The sequence below is a fragment of the Kogia breviceps genome, chromosome 16, assembly GCF_026419965.1.
Source record: "Kogia breviceps isolate mKogBre1 chromosome 16, mKogBre1 haplotype 1, whole genome shotgun sequence".
NCBI classification, from domain to species: Eukaryota; Metazoa; Chordata; class Mammalia; order Artiodactyla; family Physeteridae; genus Kogia; species Kogia breviceps.
Genome location: NC_081325.1, coordinates 16417381 through 16438079, shown reverse-complemented (window position 1 = coordinate 16438079; position 20699 = coordinate 16417381). Strand labels below are relative to the sequence as shown.

The 20699-nt window shown below is 40.6% G+C and overlaps 1 protein-coding gene across 1 annotated transcript in view; it reads left to right on the top strand.

The window, feature by feature from the left end:
* Positions 1–422: 422 nt before the first annotated feature.
* VPS36 (vacuolar protein sorting 36 homolog) overlaps positions 423–20699 on the top strand; it is a 28293-nt gene continuing 8016 nt past the window's right edge. Inside the window, exons 1-9 of the mRNA XM_059041639.2 lie at positions 423–604; positions 4291–4359; positions 5757–5827; positions 9814–9928; positions 11317–11406; positions 12124–12210; positions 18837–18869; positions 18991–19068; positions 19708–19842. Coding sequence (XP_058897622.1) covers positions 509–604; positions 4291–4359; positions 5757–5827; positions 9814–9928; positions 11317–11406; positions 12124–12210; positions 18837–18869; positions 18991–19068; positions 19708–19842 — 774 coding nt within the window. The 5' untranslated portion in view covers positions 423–508. The remainder of the gene's footprint in view (positions 605–4290; positions 4360–5756; positions 5828–9813; positions 9929–11316; positions 11407–12123; positions 12211–18836; positions 18870–18990; positions 19069–19707; positions 19843–20699) is intronic.

Here is a 20699-nt window from a genome sequence, read left to right as displayed (position 1 = left end):
ATTTTAATGGGAAAAAAAGAAGAGTACAAAATAGTACTTACATACTGATTGAAGCTGTGTGAAAACAATTCAGGACATGAATATTCATTTGGAAAAAAAAAGTTATGATTTACAGCCTTTAATGAACATGGCAGCATGCTGGGCACTGACAAAAAAACGGCACAAATACGCAGGAATAAAGCACAATAAGAAAGTCCAAGCTGAGGCTTGGGCTCCCTCAAAGTCCGTTGTAAACTGTGTTTGTGCCTGAGCTGGACAAAGGATGGGGTGGATGGCCCCACCGGGCCCTTGGAGGAAGGAACGCCAGGGGGCGCGCCAAGCACGTCGCCACGTCCCTCGGCGCCCCCGGGGCAGCGCGCGTTCTCCAGGGCGCTCAGGCAGGACTGCCTACCTCCCTGCCGGCCTCCACCCCGCCCACCGCCAGGGGGCGCCGCAGGCTGCCCGGCACTCGGCTCGCCGCCGGGAGCGCCAGCGCGGGCGAGCGGCGGAGGCCGGCCTGGGGGCGGCCATGGACCGCTTCGTGTGGACCAGCGGCCTCCTGGAGATCAACGAGACCCTGGTGATCCAGCAGCGGGGAGTGCGCATCTACGACGGCGAGGAGAAGGTAGGGCGGCGGCCGGCCCGGCCTCGCTCCCGGACCCGGACTCGCTGGCCCGGCCTCGCCGCTCGGCGCCGCCCCCGCAGTCCGCGCCGGCCCAGCGCCCGGCTCCGGCCCGACTTGGGAACGGCTCCGGGCGGGCGTGTCGGGCGGCGGCCCCTTTCCCACTCGGGGTGAGACGCCTTCGGGCGGCACGGCGGGCGCGGGCCGGGAACCCTGATTCCTCGCCCCGATCGCGGCGGGCGGGCGATGGGCAGGCCGTTTCCGCCTTTGTCCGGAGGCTGCCGGGTCCTGCGCTCCCGAACCGGGCGTGACTTCGGGCGCTGGGACCTGGGGGAGCCCGAGGGACTAGGCGGTCCCGGCCGGAGCGGGAGGGGGGTGGCTTTAAAAGGATTTCTGAAAAGAGGAGTTAGCCTCTCCTGGGACGCCTTGGCTGTAGGCTCACCTGGGCTGTAGGCTCTGTGTTTTGTTTGTTTTTTGTTTGGGAGTGACAGTAGAAAGGCGGTTTGATTGTTTTGTCGAGGGATGGAGTAGGCCATGCCTGGTAATCCAAGCGGAAACCTTAGGAGGTGTGTTTGCATATTGAAAGGAGAAATATTGCCAGTATTTCACAGAAATATTAACGTTCACTGGAGACTTCCGTCAGACGACAAACTATCATCCTGTTCTGGATGAAATGTATAAACTGGAATTGGAAAAAAAATTAAAAACCCATTTACTCACTAGCATTTGTGGTTTCCAGAAGTTTTCACTTGCTACCTCTCCTTCCTTTCCTTAGAGAAACTTCCTCCTGTAGTTTCGCAAAAGTTTCTGGACCCAGAGCTCTTCCTGTCTGTGCTTTACAGAAGCTTGAGGCTTCCTTTCTAGGGGGTGGAGGGCAGGGGTTAGTTACACAGCCATCGGAGGCACCGGGGGCCCAGGGGCTCTCCCTCCTGGAGGGCATTTTCCCGTGTTTCCATTATTGAGTCAAGCTCTTTTTTTCTTAAATAATTTGCTTGGCCTTAACTCTGTTTACTGCTTCAGTACTTTTATTAACTTGATCTCAAATTGGGTTTGCATGTTTTGGTTGGAGTGACAAGCTCAATGTTTTGTTGTAAACCGAGGTTACACCTTTGGAACTGGGGAGAATGGGAAGCTTTATCAACCTGCCCTTCCTAGGGGGCTTGGAGCTTGGCTGCACCCTCAGGTCCGAATATGGGTATTGACAGATGGGTCTTCAAAGTCTCCTCCAAGGCCACTCCCTGCTGGCCGTCTAGCTTTTGCAGATCCCCACACTGTGTTGTTCTATGGAATTCCAATATGCAAATTAGGGACATGTTGGCTGCACAAAAGATAACTATGGTATGTTTTTGTTTTTTTAAAAATAAATTTATTTATTTATTTTTGGCTGCATTGGGTCCTCGTTGCTGCGCACGGGCTTTCTCTAGTTGTGGTGAGCGGGGGCTCACCACAACTAGAGAGGTGAGAGGATTAAGAAAAACGTCATGGGAAATACTTACTCGAGACCCTTTGATCTCATCAAGAATTCTTTTTTTTATAACTTTTTAAATTGAAGTATAGTTGATTTACAGTGTTGTGTTAGCATCACTGTGTTAGCATCAGGTGTACAGCAAAGTGGTTCAGTTGTGCAGATATATCTATTCTTTTTCAGATTCTTTTCCATTATAGGTTATTACAAGCCCTGTGCTATACAGTAGGTCCTTGTCATTAGTCAAGAATTCTTAACTGTTCTGCAAGCTGGGGGTGGTGCGGGAGGGCTATGGGTGTCTTGAAACCTAAGCGAAGCTCTAAGTCCTGCTCACCACTGTGGTCCCTGGGCTGGATCTATTCAGTCACTTGCTGGGCTGTCCCTAGAGTGGCTGAGGGCCAGACTGATTCCTGGGGGAAGTCTTGCGTCCTGGCTTCCTCCGTCTGCTGGAAGGGGACCAGACCTCACGTGGTCTGAGGACTCCAGGAAGCTGCACCCATCAACCTCCGGATCCGAGCAGGTGCCCTTTCAGAATCTCTCACTAGCTCCCGTGGTCTCGGTGCTGCGGTGCAGACTGCACGGCCTTCTCAGCTTTGCACCCAACATGCTCCCCAGTAGATGCAGGGCTAGGACCAGTGGACTCTCCCTACTCTCCTTTGTATCTTCTGGCGCACTGTGGGGGAGAAATACATTAAAACAAAGAAACAAACACACAAAACCTTGAATAAGCAGCGTACCTGCTACGTGCCAGGAGCTTTACGTAACTTAATCCTCTCAATGGGCATGTGAGGTGAGTATTTTACTGAATGAGAAAAGAACTCTCAGAGGCAACAGTGACTTGCCCTAAGATCCACTGAGTTAGTTGTCAGAAGAGCTGGGAGTTAAATCTCTGTTGATCAGACTCCCAAAGACTGTGTGCTTTGTTCACTCTGCTGGAGCGCTTCGAAAATTCAGCAGTCACCAGTGCCAGACCCTTTCCGTAGTGTAATGTGTATGTTCTATGTATGTTTATGGAACATGCTCTGAAGATGAGTACACTGAGACCCTCAGTAGGAGGTTGAGAAAACTGCGACCTGTCCGAGGTCACACAGTTAGCAATGGGTGGAGCCAAACCATTGCTGTTTCCACTGCTGAAGTGCCTCTTGCTTGTTTATACAGGCACAGTTTTCATGGGCCCCTTATGACCGGATAATATGTTGTTTTCCTAAGCAGTCTGTACAGGTCATTTGTTTCAATTCACAGAAGCGTCTGTAGCCTCAGCTAATTTAAAAAGTAATGTAAGAAGGTTAGTGGTGTGTAAAGTGGCAAGTTGCCAGCTTATACTAGAAGATTTAGAAAATGTGTATCTTCTTTCAGCTTTTAGGAATTTACCCTTGGGAAATAATCAGAGATGCATAAAAATATAATGAACGAGGATGTGCATCTCAGTAGTATTATATATATATTATTTATTATTATGTAGTATAGGGAAAAATTGGAAGCAATCTGAATGTCCACCATAGGGATTGGTTAATTAAATATGACACGCCCAAATCAGCATGAGGCAGTGGCTAACCATAGGCTGCTAAGTGAAAAAAAGCAAGTTATAAAACTATAAATATCTTGGTCTCATTTTATTTTAAGATTATATCCACACACCCTGCCTGGTCTGATTACAAATGATTTCATTTTCTTTTTTAGACTTAAAAAAAATGTTTTCCAGATTTTCAACAGCATATTACTTTTTTTGTCTTTTAAAAAGATGTTGGGGGTAGGAGTTTATTAATTAATTTATTTATTTTTGCTGTGTTGGGTCTTCGTTTCTGTGCGAGGGCTTTCTCTTGTTGCGGCGAGCGGGGGCCACTCTTCATCGCGGTGCCTCTCACTATCGCGGCCTCTCCTGCTGCGGAGCACAGGCTCCAGACGCGCAGACTCAGTAGTTGTGGCTCACGGGCCTAGTTGCTCCGCGGCATGTGGGATCTTCCCAGACCAGGGCTCGAACCCCTGTCCCCTGCATTAGCAGGCAGATTCTCAACCACTGCGCCACCAGGGAAGCCCAGTTTTTTCCTCATTTTAGCAAGGCTTATAAAGTGTGTAGCATTGCTTCTCTTTAACTTGTGATAAATCTAATTCTAAAATGTTTATTTATGTGATTGACTTACTATTGTGCAATTCATGGGGAAGAAAATCTGGACCACATTGAGTGATATGTTATTAATATTTTGTGATGATCTTGTTTTTCTAGATAAAATTTGATGCTGGTACCCTCCTTCTTAGTACGCACCGTCTAATTTGGAGAGATCAGAAAAATCATGTAAGATCGAGTTTTTTGCTTCTGTTCTAGGTTTTATGTCACTGATTATTTTTTTCTTTCTGGCAAAACTATAAATACATGTGATAAATTTTTGTTTGCAGATATCAAAGAGTTTGTTCCATATGGTCTCTCTGAATGGGGCACAGATAGAGGAGTTAGGGTCTGGTCCGTCATTCAACCCTAGCACAGTCTGCAGCTACTGTACGGAGAATCCTGGGGGTTCCTGGTTTTTAAACACTAATCAGATTCTCCCTCACACCCAAGTGTCCGCATCAGTCAGGGGTCCTGAAAACAACCCGTCTGGAGGTCTGCTGCGAAGTGCAGGCTTCTACCTAGATACTGAGATGAACTGCCTCTCAGTCACTCAGCAAAAGGAGAACCACACCCCCGCCCCCCGCCAGTTTTCACATTTCTAGGAAGAGAGGACTCAGTGATATGTATAGACCTGATACCTTCATTCCAAAGAGCTTTACCTTGAATGTGTGTGTGTGCTTTCGTGTATTTGTGTGTAAATTTCTGTGTTGCCAGTAAAAGAAGCAATCTTTTCTGTTATTTTTTAAATTGCTGGCTGCCTCCCCCATGAAATTTTAATTCCACCGGTAAACTATATACTGTACTGAGGCTCTTTGCATGTCACTAACTGCTGCAGACTCTGACTCTTTTTGCCCCCCAAGAACCAACGTTTCCCCCTCATTGGTGATATTGGCCTGGTAGATGATGCATGCCTTAGAAATGGTAATGCTGCCTAATTCTTTTTAAAGAAATATAGATTCAAGAAAGAAATCTTTTTTGGAGGGGTAGGCGTCCTTAAACCATATGTTTATAAATTAAGTTAATCTTAGTATAATTTTTTTGATTATCGTGTAAAGGAGCTAATATCAAAACCGTTAGACCTATTAAATGCCAGTGCTTTATAATAATTGTAAAAATCAGATATACTAATGAAGGGAAGCCACGTTAGTATTTTCTGTTAAAAATTAATCCTGGGTGGGTGAGTGAAATATAGAAAGTTATAAAGAGGAAAAATCAGCTCTATAACACACCCTTTAAAGTCATTTTGATCTACCTGCTCTATTTTCTGTTTTCCATATAAGAAGATATTATACGTAAACAATTTTCATATAAATACTACTGTTTAAAAGATACAGCTCCTGTAAAAACAAAGGTAGTTACAGCTGCTTTTAAACCTCTTATGTTCTTCCACGCAGCAAAATGCTACCACAGTATTGTCTTCATTCAGTTTTTCCTTACGTTTATTTAAGGAATAAAATAACACTATTATTTTCTATTGTTATAATTACTAAGGACCTCAAAGGTATGTGGCACCCCATTAAATCTATAAAACAAGGATTTCTGACGAGTCTTACAGGTCGTGTTTTCTTTGGATTCCCTCCCAGGAATGCTGCATGGCCATTCCTCTTTCCCAAATCGTGTTCATTGAAGAACAGGCAGCTGGAATTGGGAAGAGGTAAGGTCTGTATATTACAGTCTTTATGCACAAGAGCGTTTCCAGTCAAGCTGTCCTTGTTAACTTGGCTGAGTCATTGCTCAGTCAGTCGTGGCCGTGGCTGCGCGTGTGCAAGTGAATCAGATGAGTGTGTTTGTTGGTCAGAGCTCCCCTAAGAAAGTATTGTCCTGGGGGAGGAAGGAAATAGGTGAGGGAGATTAAGAAGCACAAACTTCCAGTTACAAAATAAATGCATCATGGGTATGAAAGGTACAGTGTGGGGAATATGGTCAGCAGCTAAGTCATAGCTTTGCATGGTGACACAGCGTAGCTAGACTTATCCTGGGATCACTTTGAAATGTATAGAAATATAGAATCACCCTGTTGTGTAACAGAAACTAACATGGTATTGTAGGTCAGTTATACTTCTAAAAGAAACAACCAAAGTCATGGAAAAAGAGATGGGATTTGTGGTTGCCAGAGGTGGGGTGTGGGGGGCAGGGAAAATTGGAGGAAGGTGATCAAAAGGCACAAACTTTCAGCAATAAGATAAATAAGCAATAGGGATGTGATGTATTGAAGACAACATGATGAATGTAATTAACACCGCTGCGCGTTATCTGTGATAGTTATCAAGAGACTCCTAAGAGTTCCATCACAAGGGAGAAAATTTTTTTTTCTATTTCTTTAATTTTGTATTGGATGTTCACTAAATTTACTCTTGGTAATCATTTCATGATGTATGTAAGTCAAATCATTATGCTCTATACCTTAAGCTCATACAGTGCCATATGTCAATTATATCTCAAAACTGGGGAAAAATATGTTTTTTAAAAAAAGAAGGTATTATCCTACTTAAAACTCATTGATAGGGCTTCCCTGGTGGCGCAGTGGTTGAGAGTCCGCCTGCGGATGCAGGGGACACGGGTTCGTGCCCCGGTCCGGGAGGATCCCACGTGCCGCGGAGCGGCTGGGCCCGTGAGCCATGGCCGCTGGGCCTGTGCGTCCGGAGCCTGTGCTCCGCAACGGGAGAGGCCACAGCAGTGAGAGGCCCGCGTACCACCAAAAAAAAAAAAAAAAAAAAAAAAAAAAAAAAAAAAAAAAAAAAAAACTCATTGATAAATGGAAGTCATTCTTAAAGCATCAATCAAGTACTAAAGTTGCTGTAATATCCTCAGGTCATAATAAATAAGTGTGGGCAGGCTGTCATTGTATATATTTCCACAGACATTTGCTTTTTGGGGGGCAGGGGGGGTTGCCGCACGGCTTGCGGGATCTTAGTCCCCCAACCAGGGATTGAACCCAGGCCCTCAGCAGTGGAAGCACAGAGTCCTAACCACTGGACCACCAGGGAGGTCCCCAGACATTTGCTTTTCTGTGTCTGTGTATATATCATTCAGTACTTAAAATCATAAATGACCCATCTGAGAAAAATACTTGACTTGGCTCCTATTTCTAGTTGACCATAAAGTTTCTCAACTTCGACTTCTTCAGATATCAGTGTTGAATAGAGTATCACAGGAGTTATTGTCCAAACAGGGACATTTCTTAGAGTAATAAGAGACACTGCTTATAATTAGATCAGGCACACATAAAACTGGACTGTCCCAGGCAGACCAGGAGATGTGCTCACCTTGGTTTAAAGCCACAGGTTAAAACGTTTCTGTTTATTCAAGTATATAAAACATTTTGGCTTTATACTTTACATGCATGTGATTGAGGGCAACTTATGAACAAATATTGCTGATAAGGAATTTTTTTCCATGTGGGCCTATCTTCAGCTTTAATGTAGTTTTAGATCCTTCAGTAGAAGTGAAACAAATGTTAAACTTCCCTGGAAATGCAGTGCATCCTTAATTATAATGTTGTAGCTAGCATAAAAGATTGCTTATTTGACATAAAAGAAACTAACCAATATTTTGAAAAGATTAACAAGGCATAGATTTTTAGAGTAGGCTATTTCTCTGATTTATATTTTACACCTTGTCACTTTTCTCCATCTTACTGAGTTTTTTCTCTTTTTTTTGGTATGATCGACAATACAACATTATATCAGTTTCAGGTGTACAACATAGTGATACCTAGTATTCGTATATACTGCTTTATATATTGCTTTCCTTATTAAGTTCTACAAACTTGGGCTTCCCTGGTGGCACAGTGGTTAAGAATCTGCCTCCCAATGCAGGGGACAAGGGTTTGAGCCCTGGTCCGGGAAGATCCCACATACCATGGAGCAACTAAGCCCGTGTGCCACAACTACTGAAGCCTGTGCGCCTAGACCCCATGCTCCGCAACAAGAGAAGCCACCGCAATGAGAAGCCCGGGCACCACAACGAAGAGTAGCCCCCGCTCACCGCAGCTAGAGAAAACCTGCGCGCAGCAGCAAAGACCCAATGCAACCAAAATAATAATAATAATAATTAATTAATTAATTTTTAAAAATCACATTTAAAAAATGACCATTTAAATTTTTAAAAAAAGTTCTACAAACTTTAAGGTGTTCCAGATCATTTGACTTTTTCTCTGCTGTGTTCGAAGGAAATCTAAACTGTATAACAAAAATAGTTAAATATTAACCTTCACATTAGTGTCTATTTTTAAACATCTCCAGTGAGGAGGAATTCGATAATATGCCAGGTTGACTTTTCTCAAATATTCTCTTTAGCTCCCAGCTCCTCCTCTCAAATAATTACCATATCTCACTGAGTCAAAGATGTATGTGCATTTTCACCTTTTAACATCTCTGTACTCAAGATGCTTCTTTGAATTGGTGGATTTTATTTAAACTGGGTGAAATGTGGTAATTGAATCACCCAAGAAGTGAATATATGAAAAAATTAGCATGGATCTTTTTATTCTGACTTTGGGATGTTTAAACTTAATTTTGTATCATCTTGTAACTTTTCATTGGGTTTCCTTTGACAAATTCTGATAGGTAGGGCTCAGGTTTTTTAGTTTTAAAGAGTATATGATGCTTTTGCTTAGTCACCTGATCCTAATTTGCATAGTTTTATTGTTTACCTGACAGTTCATTTCACACAGTCCCGTGAGTCTGCTTACACAGTTTTATTTGCTCACCTCACTTAAAGATGTTCATCACGAAGGAACCAATGAAGAGTCCGTAGAAGCCTGGCCCCAGTTCACTAACCAAAACATTTGTTACATCAAGGAGGCCCCACATGTGGTGTTTCAGTTTTAGGGTGATATTTAGGCAACTGTATGGGCCTAAACAAAGTAATATTGAGTAATAGGTGTATCTATAATGTGGTCATAAAGAAAAAGCTCTAAGCTAGGTATGCAAGATACTTAGTTTTTAGTTTTGCTAATATTTATAGAAGATTGTTTATTGAGCTGGTTGGGAAACAAAGACTTATAAAACTCAACAAATATAATGGTATTTTGATGGCATAGAAGATAACAGTAGTCATAAAGATCATGATAGTTTGTGATCCTGGAGTAGCGGCATTTTGAGAATTGTTTTTGCTGTGGGAAAGCTCTCTAGATCATGCTGCTGATTGAGTGGCATTTTCCAGAAATGACACTGTAGAATGTTAGTTTTGGATGGAGTTTTAATAAAATGTCAGCTGGCCAGTTTTACACAGATAAGTTTTCACATTTTGTTTTCAAATGAGTAAGGTTGTATGCTTTGGCAGAAATTATAGGCCCCCTGGTAGCCTTTGGGGATGACTCGGTAGATGGAAAACCTAATCATAAACCAATCTCATAAACCACCCCAAGTTCTGCAAATTTATTTTGAACTTACTGCCTAAAACCACATTTTTATTTAGTCTATAGCGCGGGTAATTTGAATTTTTTGGTTCACAGCTTATAGATTGTAAGTAGAGATAATTTTGAAAGGTTCATTAATACTGAATTGATAGAGACCTTAAAAGGATTCCTTTCAGAATGTTGTTTGTTTCTACACGAATTTTAAGTGATCTGAAATAGATTAGAAGTGATGAAAATAGAATTAGTGAATTTTAAAAAAACATTTGCTCTTTCTTTAGTGCCAAAATAGTGGTTCACCTTCACCCAGCTCCTTCTAACAAAGAACCCGGCCCATTCCAGAGTAGTAGGAACTCCTACATCAAGCTGTCCTTCAAAGAACACGGCCAGATTGAGGTAAGGTTCTTTATGAATACAATCAGACTAGAAATGTGTACTTGTACGTATTTTTGTTGTTGTTTGTTTGTTAATAGGATGGAAGGCAATATTGTGCAGCATACCAGTTTTTACCATATTTTTACAATAAAATTTTTATGATATCTTAAGCCTTATCAGTGGAGAATATGAAGTTTAGATTTCAGTGGGAACGGGAGGCAGGAGGATGTAGTCACAGGAAAGAGTGGAGGCTGGAAACAGGCTAAGTCACCACACTAGGTAGGCTACTAGTTCAGTGTTCAGTGTTATCGTTTGGATAAAAAGACAGAGTATAATGCAGTGACATGTTTAACTGCCTCAGCATCTGAAAGTTCACCAGCGTTACATCAGGCAGTCTATCTTTATTAACTCCATACAAATCTAATCGCTTAAGTTCTTATTCCATAGTATCATGGTTTATATGTTCTGATTAATAAGTTGCTATGTAAGTATTCTTCCGACATTTATAAGTGTGTGTTTATCTCCCCATCGAGATCATAAATTATTTATGTTCTTTTTCTGTATAGCACCTGACCCAGTGTTCCTTGCTCAGCAGGCACTGAGCAAATTTAAGTGACTAACTGAAGTCATTCTCAATGTAGCTGAAAAATATAGCTGATTTTTATGAGCGTAGGCCCTCATATCTGGCCTCACTTTTTTTTTCTTTTCTTTTTTTTTTTTGGTTGGGGGTAGGTTATGTATTTATTTTTGCATGTTGGGTCTTCGTTTCTGTGCGAGGGCTTTCTCTATTTGTGGCAAGCGGGGGCCACTCTTCATTGCGGGGCATGGGCCTCTCACTATCGCGGCCTCTCTTGTTGCGGGGCACTGGCTCCAGAGGCGCAGGCTCAGTAGTTGTGGCTCACGGGCCTAGTTGCTCCACGGCATGTGGGATCCTCCCAGACCAGGGCTCGAACCCGTGTCCCCTGCATTAGCAGGCAGATTCTCAACCACTGCGCCACCAGGGAAGCCCTGGCCTCACATTTTAACTAGACAAATTATTCTCAGCTTCCTTCATGGATAACGGTTGTGTATTTTTCTTGGCACTGTGTCTGTTTCGCTACAGATTGAAAACAATCCACACATGCAGGATTGTTTAAAGTAAGTCTGTTTACTTCATTGTCACTCATCTCTTTGTTGAGAATAGTTCACTTTATGTAGAAGGTCAGTTCCTTCTTTTTTTTCCCCCTTTGTGCTTTCTGAAGTTGACCCAAGGAAAGAACTTCCTTTGATTTCCTTTGATGTCTCTGAGAATTCTAGACTTGTTGCAAATGACCAAACAGACTTCCAACTAAAGAAATGTTAAGTAATGATTTGTATGAGGATGTCACAGCCTGACTGACTCACTTAAAGTGTATGCATGTGCATAACAGTTTTACAGGCGTTTATCAGAGGAAATGACACAGAGAAGATGGGAGAATATGCCAGTTTCCCAGTCGTTGCAAGCAAATAGAGGACCCCAGGTATTTTTTCAGCTGTTTCCTATTCCAGTATTTTCAGCTCTGTACTTGCATCTTCATTAAGGGAAAAGAGTTCTATGATTGTAGAACTTGCCAGAAACAAAATAATGATATTCTAATTAAAAACTGATTTTCACAGAACTTAATTTAGTGCTCTGTAGATAGTAGACACTTAGTAATAATACCTGACTACTTACCAGGGTAATTTCAGGGTGGCAGAAGTTAGATTCTCCTTCTGCATTCTGTTCTTTATAATTAGTGTGGCATCTGAGAGAACAGACAGTACCACTGGGTGACATTTTCCAGGCCATTCTAATTAACCACCAACGTGGACAGACACTCAAATGTATAAAAGTAGCTTGTATAATAATTGTCAAGTACCAGAATTTTACCTATATTTTTTTGCACATTTGAGACCATATTAAATATCTGATACCTGTATAATAGCTTGCCAAAGAACAAAAATGAAGAGGAAATTTAATTTATATCTAAAATACAGAGTAAAATATACCATCTCTTGTTATGTTCAGTTTTTCTGTATAATGATTTGAAGGTCATTATGTATGGCAATAAACCGACAAATATTTTGAAAGGAAACTGAATGTAACTGTGTGCTGTTTTCTTGGGTTCTCTCCCACCACTGAAAACACAATATGGTGAGTTACAAAAGATTGTGTCCTTCCTATTTCGTACGTTTTATTTTCTACTTTTGTTTTTCAGCCAGGAAGAATAAGGGCTGTAGGAATTGTAGGTATTGAAAGGAAACTGGAAGAAAAAAGAAAAGAAACTGACAAAAACATTTCTGAGGTAATTCTTACACAAGTTCCGGTCAGCTGTCTTTTTCAGCCATCTTTCTTATTCTTTTGGATACAGCTGTGAGTAACTCCGTTCTGTGTATTGTAATATATTTAGTTTGCCTGGAGCCACACCAGTCTCTTATTGCATTTAAGGAGTCTGCTTCAGGTTGGCATAATTTAGCCCAAATGTGTTTTTAAGATCTTTTCCAGAAAGGAATTTAAAAGAAATGCAAATTTTTTTTTCTGTGAGGTTAGAAAACATCATGAATTATTGTGTGTAAATTTTAAAGTCTAGATGGGATTGATTGGAGGGTCCTCCTAATGAATTCAAGGTCCTATGTATAATTAATTATTTTGGATTATTTTGGATGTTTGGTTAACTTAGTTGAGGGGAAAATGCTGTTCTGCGGCCCTTGACTCTGGCCAGACACTACACAGTTTTATGCTGATGGCCACTTGGGGACCAGGCACAGAGATAGTAAGAATGGCTCAAACCAGCTTATCACTTCTCCTAGGAGAGCACCCCTGAGCTTGTACTTTACAGTGTTTCTGAAACCTCATCCTATATGAGAAAATTCAAGTGAAGGGGAAAGAACTCTAGTTAAGAAAATGAGTTATACATTAGATTTTGGCAGTTAGTTAATACATCTAAACATACCGCTTTTCCCATGTTTATATGGAAATGGTCTTGGATTTTTATGAAATGATTTTATGAAGTAATTTTTTAGTTCTTCTAATAGTTTGTAAGTAAAATTCCATTGATTAGTGCTGCTTATAGAATTTCCAAGATTTCTCTCAATCAAATAAAGTCTAAACTGCAAATAGTTACTGAATACCTGTATTAGTCAAGGTTCTCCAGAGAAACAGAACAAATAGGGGGTATATTCTTTTGGACACAGCTGTGGATATCTTTTGGATATCTATATGTGAATACCGATACATAGATATAGATATGCTGATATCTTTATCTCTCTAGATATAGATACAGGTATCTGTATATCTATATTGTCCTATATATACACAATGAGATTTATTATAAAGAAGTGCCTCATGTGATTGTGGGAAGCTGCCAGCTGGTGACCCAGGAAAGCTGGTGATAGAATTGCTAACCGGAGTGTGAAGGCCTAAGAACCAGGAGCACTGGTGGTGTTAAGTCCCAGTCCAAAGGCAGGGTAAGACTGATGTCTTAGCTCATCAGTCAGGCAGAGAACTTTCTGTTCCATTAGGCTCTCCAGAGGGCAATTCAGGAGGGCGATCTGAATGTAACTGTTCAGCTCATTCGGCAGATTCGGATGCTAACCTGATGTGGAAACAGCCTCACACACCCACTCAGAATAATGCTTGAGCAGAGACCTGGGCACCCCACGATCTAGTCAAGTTGACACATAAAATTAACCATCATAAGAGCCATACCTGGGCCCACTAACTGGATATGGATTCTTGTTGAGGGACCAAGGGCATTTGACCTATTAAGTGCTGTGGTCTGCGTTTTGCTGAGGGCGTGTTTATGGTAAAGTTGTGTGTGTTCCTTGGTCCTTTGTATTTCCTGCACATTAGCAGCTGGATCCAGAGGCTTGTTCAGACTTGTGTTTGAGCCCTTTGTTGAGACTAGAGGTGACACTGTGTTCCTTCATCACGTCTCATTTTATCATGTTAATGGCTGTCAATGTTCAGTGCATAGATCTTTGGGTCACTGGTGGTTGCAAATGGTGGTACTCTGTGATTTATTCTTCATTTATTTGTTGGGACACTTTTTAAAGCGATGCTTCCCTTCATTACTGTTTGGCTACTCAGTGATACAGCTCCTATAAGGAACGCGGAACATGTGCCGTTTCCTTTATTATCAGGATGATAAGTTGGTTCCTTATCATCCTCCCGAGGTGACTAATTAGGTTTTTTCACGTATTATTATGAGTTCATACATTTTAACATATTTGATGACTTCAGTCAGTTGCAGTTACTGTCCTAGTTAAAGCTCAGATTGTCCCGTCTTTGGCCGGTGGGAGCCTCTTCAGGTTGGCTTCTGAGTGGTTTTGATGTGACCTGGTGAACTTTGAGAGCTTCCTTCCTGCCTGGTGTTGACAGAAGTTCCAGGACCATCTTGTATATTTCCTGCTCCGAATCTGGAATCCACCATGATCTGAGAAGCTCTGGTTTCTTTTAGTGGGAAATGGTATTTCATAACCACAGTCTGCCTGCTAGGAATTCACAGCCCTCTTGGGTTGATCTTTATTTCTAGGACTGAAGAGCTAGGATTTTTTTTTTTTTTTTTTCTAATAAAGGTGCCTCATGAGGTCACACTGATGCTTCCTATTCAAATTCGGGACTACACTAGCGAATAATGACTAAAACAGTTAAAAAGGATTTTTTTTGTATACGTTCTCCCCTTTCTTCCCACGTGTAAGACATAGATGTGCTGTATCTACACCATCTGAGCGTTCAGCCACCCTGTACCCTCTTCCCCTCTAGCTCTCATTTAGTCTCATTTGCACAAGTAACTGTGTGTGATACCACCAGTCTTTACGTTCACCTCCCTCGATTCATTCTGGCTGTCTGAAGCTCATCCTGCAGTAGATGTTTCAGAAAGTGCTCATGGGAACAATAGTCCCTGAGTTCTGGCATCTTTGTATTCCTTACACAGGAAGGTCAGTTTTGCTGGATTTGTAATCCTTGGCTCACAGTTTCTTTCCCGAGTGCCTTCCATATGTGACTTTCAGTTTTTTGTCTGGCATGAAGTGTTGCTGCCAGAGTGATGACAAACTAATTTTCTCCCTTCTCTAAAGTCACTTGCTGTTTTTCCTAGACGCCCAAAGGATTTTTTAAAAAAAAATAAAGCTTTGTATAATAATTTTTCTAGACTGTCTATGTGTTAGTCATTCTGGATTGTTAGTCTCAGGTACACAGTATGCTTTCAGTATTTGGTTTCAGACATGTTTTCTTTTAATTTCAGGGAAGTTTTTCTCTAAATTTCAATAATTGCTTAGATTTTTTTTTTTTTTTCTTCTGAGACTCCTATCAGCTGTATGTTGCAGCTTTACGGCCTATCTTCACTCTTTGTGACTTTCTTTCAAACGCTTTTTATCTTTTCCTTCGTTTCTTTTTTATTTTAGAAAAATTTCCTTCTTCACCTGTTGTTTCTCTTAAGATATTATCTGTTGTGTTTATTCCTCTTGTGTTTGTCTAGTATAGTCTTTCTTTCAGAAATGATTAAAAAAATTCTTTCCTGAGTCCTGTCACCTCATTTCTGATTTATATTGCCCTTTCACAGCTTCTCTCATTTTATTAACACCTATTAGCTCATTTTGAAATAAAAGGTAAACTTTTGATGTGATCTATGAGCATGTCTTTCTGGCGTGCTTTCATTATCTATAATGTTATTCTGCTCTTGATTTTCTTTTTTCTTGTAATAACTTTGTGTGGGATTTGACCTTGATACTTGCTCTTGCTAATTTTCGTGTGAAATTGGTTTTCTTGAAGTTCCAGAGGAAGGCCTAGTTCAGGGCGGCTCTTCTCACTCCACAAGCTCACTCTTCTGCTGTGTGCATGTAGCGTGAAAAAGGGAGGTGGCTTGCTGTCTGTGATTTCCTGACCCCGTTCCCATCCCGTTTTCAGCTGGACCTTGTCCCCTTCCTCTGTTATCTCTACCTTGCTCAGTTGCTGATTCCTGTCTCAGTAGTTTCTCCCCAGCGTTGGCTCCCGTCCTGGAAGGGAAGCCAGGAGGTTCACTTTCAAGGGCTGTTTACAGTCCCTTCCTGAGGACCCCTTGTACTCACTTCCTATTGAAGTGGGCAAAGCCCTACCCGTTTTAGTTACTGTCCTCAAGTTGGCCCATCTGCTTTCCAGGGACTCCTGTGGGCTCTTTCAGGGGCTCTTATTCTCAGACCTATCAGTTGCCCTGTTGCCTCCCTTTTCTTTTTCCTGCCTCAGTGCTGATATCATGCAGGTCTTGTGGCTCTTGCTGGTTTGTCCCCACTTGCTTGTACCTTGGGGTTTTTGTGGATATCTTGTCACTTCGTTTTTTAGTATATGCTGGCTGTGTGGCTTTGGTCTTGAGATCTAGTTGCCCCATTTTTATGTCGGGATTTGGAGAGATTCAAAACCTTTGCTGCCATAGCCACCACCTTCCCAGAATCCTCTGTTCCCATAGAATTCCAGCATCTTAGCATTAGAGGGGTTCTGACTATCCAGAAAAGGAATCATCTCAGGGCTAGCGACTAGATTTGGGACAAGGGTTATGAGAACTCAGGTTTCCTGATTTGCAGATGGGTGTGGTCTGCTACTTCACGGTCGCTCACTGCCACCCAGAAGGTGCTGTCCCTGTCCTCTTTCAGTGACTTTTGTAGTCATCCTTCTGTGTGACACTTCTGGAGATGACATGGAGCAGTGAACTAATTTTGCATTGTTAGTGTTTCTTTTTCTGAATGTTGCCATACTAACTTGGTGTTCAAAATAATGTTTTTCTTAATTTATGAAATGTTATTCTGTTTCAATGTAATTTTCATGGAGTTGCAGAGGTCAGATGAGTGTACACAAGCATTGGGCTCTCCGGCAGGTCATTGATTTATTCAGCAGGTGGTCCTTGCTCTCTGTGTGAGCCCTGCATCAGATGTTTTGGATTTGTTGTAGTGCGCCAGACGGACAGGCAAGTGGGCGCTCTCTACACGGTGAGAAATGCCACGTTAGGAGAAAATAGTGGCTGCAACAGGAACACAAAGCATGGCCCCTGACTTCTGATGGGGTCAGGGAGGGCTTGGGAGCAGAAGTAATGAAGTCGGGGCCTGAAAGTTGAGCAGGCACCAGCAGGTGACCCGTAGGGATAAGAGGATCCAGGTAGAGGGAACGGAATATGCAAAGTGCAGAGTGAAGAATATTGGAACAGAAAATTCAAGAATGTAATAACAGTTACTGAAGCTAATCACCAAAGTAATGACTGAAAGTCAGTAAGAAAAAAATGCTATAAAATTGGCTTAGGAGAGTATCCCACGGTTTTAAAGCAGATGCCGTTTTTTTTTAAACGTGGAGTCGAAATTTGACTATGAGTTAGAGGGATAGAAGGTTCTATAAACTGACAGATAAAATAATAGGATGGGCACATGCGTCTGTTTTGCATTTGTACATATATTGCTTTAACTTTTTTTGTGGGTAGTTTCTCCACCCATTTTTTGGGTAGTTGGCTAATACCAAATTTTAGAATAATAATAGAAATAGAAGTGAGGAAGCTTTTGTTTGTGTTTTATAATTACTTAAAATGTTTTATAGGTACTTCTTCCAAGGTACTAAAATATTTGTATTTATTGTTTATGGACTATAAGCGGTAAGGGCTAATTTACGTATTCTACGTAGACTATTATTTTTAGCAAACTTTTTCTATGAAAATATAATATAGTAAATAAAGTGATTGGCCATGTAAAAATTTTAAAGTGTTGCCTTACTAGTTTTCTTTACACGTAGGTAGAAGAAATCTAGGAACAGTTTGTACCTGCAAAGTAAAAGTCTAAGCATGTAAAGTGTCTGCGTTTTAGTTTTGAAAACGAGGTTGGTGTGTGATTTGCCCTCCATTTTAATGTTAGAATTGCCTTGGTTTCAGAGCTGGTGCCCAGAGTTTCCCACAAAAGGTTTCCTGCATCTGCTGGCTGTTGCTGATAAGAATCCAGTGTTTAAGCCTTTTGTTTATCTAAGGAAATTCCTGTTAGGTGTGTTCCCCTTTGTTTTCGGTAGTAGCCCAGTGAATCGGCCATAAGAATTGTACACAACACTCTATTCTTTTAGCAAAATCCTTTTACAGATGGGGGATACTTTCCTGCATGGAATTAAGGTGGGCACCAGCCCGTCAGAACCTGTTAACCACTGTTCTGTATGGATTGAAAGAGTTTTCAATTAATGATAAGCTGCTTAATTGGTTTTTAAAAATAACATCTGTGGGTATCAGTTAGGTGATATTCTGCACTGCAAGTCTATTTTTGGTAATTTGAAGTACATGAATTATACATATGTCTAAGTTTGAAGAGGCCTTTGAAGTGGATATTCATTGTAGTAAATTGAACAATTGATGGGTTTTCTTTAGACGTGTTTTGGTGGTATGTGTTTCTTTTGTGATAGCCACTGTATAGTCAAGGCTACAGGTATAATCTGTGTAATATTCAGAGGCTGAGGTTTATGGTTTCAGTTAAATCGCACCTGCTGTTAAAGCCAAAATGGTTGGGCCCAAAGAAGTATTCCTGCAGTTGCGTGTTACCATTTTCAGCCAGGAAAGCTTTACAACACCTTTGATTCTTGAGCTCCTATCTAGAAATGGTTTGGGGAAAAACCAGTGACAAATTTTCTTACTTGTGTCAAAGAACAGTAAATAATATTTTCTGAACTGTTGCTTATGTCATCTTTTGTGTGTTTAATCAATAACTGTTTCCTCTTTGAGAATTTGAAAAATTGGTTTTTGCAGTTTGTTTTGGAAATTTTATGGTTTATTCCTAGAATAAGGTAGATTTAGTACTTGTATAAATATTCATATAAATAAATTGATATTTGTAAGAAAATTTCATACATTTTTATCATAGGGAAGAAAATAGAGTGCTTCATTGCTTTAAAACATCTAAATTCTTTAGACAGATTCCAATAAAAGCTCATTTCTCATTTTAGGCCTTCGAAGACCTCAGCAAGCTCATGGTCAAGGTATATGTCATTTACATCTATTAAATTCATACCAATTATGATACACTTTTGAAAATACATTTTGTTAGCAGACACTTTGGGGACATTATTTCTTTTCAATCTTTTACTGTTCTCTTGACAGGCTAAGGAAATGGTGGAGTTATCAAAATCCATTGCTAATAAGATTAAAGACAAGCAAGGTGACATCACAGAAGATGAGGTAAATAGATTGCTTTGTTAAGGCATTAGAAACTAGATTACACAGATAATGCATGGACATTTTGGTGGTTTGCCAGCTTGCTTTCTTAATGTAGCATTTGATTTCTTTTAGGACTTGAAGATATATGAGAGTACTAAAGAAAAAGTCAACCATAAAAACTTTGTTAGTTCTAGCAGGATTAAAGGATATTTCAGTACCTTTTCCTGGAATGTAGAAAACAGAGGTATTGAAATATGTAAGAAGTGATTGTTTTAGACATTTCCGTAATTTTGGTATGTTTTATTTAAGTTTGTTTACAGTCTGGTCACAGCCATTTTCCTTTCGAAGTTTTTGGTTGTATCACTTGGTTGGCATTAAACAGAGCATAATTGTCATCTAAGTCTCCTCTGCCACCAAAATTGTGGGGAACACGGAGTATAAGATGCTAAGACAGGAGCAGGAAGAATAATAATTAGATTTATGCAGGGAAGTACTAGAGATCCATTCTTACATAGTTCACAGTATAGAAACACAGTAGAAGAGACGGGTAGATATAGAAATAATGGAGTAGAACTGAATGTCTGATGGAAGGATTTTATTCATTGGGTGGAGAGACTTATTCTGCATGGTCTTTTTGTGCATTTTCTCCTCTCATTATAGACCATCAGGTTTAAATCCTATTTGCTGAGCATGGGAATAGCTAACCCGGTTACCAGGGAGACCTACGGCTCGGGCACACAGTACCACATGCAGCTGGCCAAACAGCTGGCTGGAATATTGCAGGCACCTTTGGAGGTAAAAACAAAACCTTAAATGGTCTCTTTAAATTGTGTTAAATTATTTCTGTGCCATCAGAAATCTTAAAAGCATAACTCCGTTCACGATATGGTTACTATTCAACCAACATGTTATTTTTCCTTTTGGTAATATTAAACTAGTTCATTGATTCTTTGTCAATAATCTAAATTGTTTTTCATTTCCATTTCAGCTATCTAAATCTATTTGATATAATTTTTTCTTATCTCTTATTTTCAAAAGGAAATATAGAATCTGTATATATTTTCATATATTGTGTACTATTAATAACTTCATAATACAGTTTCATCTTCTAGTCATTATTCAGGCAATCAAGGCTTTATTAAAACATTTGTATTAAGAAATATTTCAAACATAGGACAGAAGAGTGTAATGAATCCCTACGTGCCCATCATCCAGCTTCACCCGTAAGCCAGCCTCCACTTAAAATTGTTTTAAAGGAGATCCCAGACATCATATCACTTTATCTGTAAACATTTCAGTATGTAATTATAGTGATAAAGACACCTTTAAATGTAATTATAATCCCCTTTCACATGTAAAGATTAAAAAATAATTTTTTAATATTATCAGATACCTAGCTAGTGTTCACATTTTCTCTTACAGTTGATTTGTTCAAACCAGGATACATTGCAAATGTTTGATTTCTCTCCCAAGTTTTTTGTTTTTTAAAATTCTATGGGTTTTCCCTTCTCCCATACAGTAAATTTTTATTTACTGAAGAAACTAGTAGTTTGTCTTATAGAGTGTCCCAGAGTCTGGATTTTGCTAATTTTTAAGTCACCATGCTTCCCTGTCCTGTGTAGTCCCTGTAAACTGGTAGTTATATCTAGAAG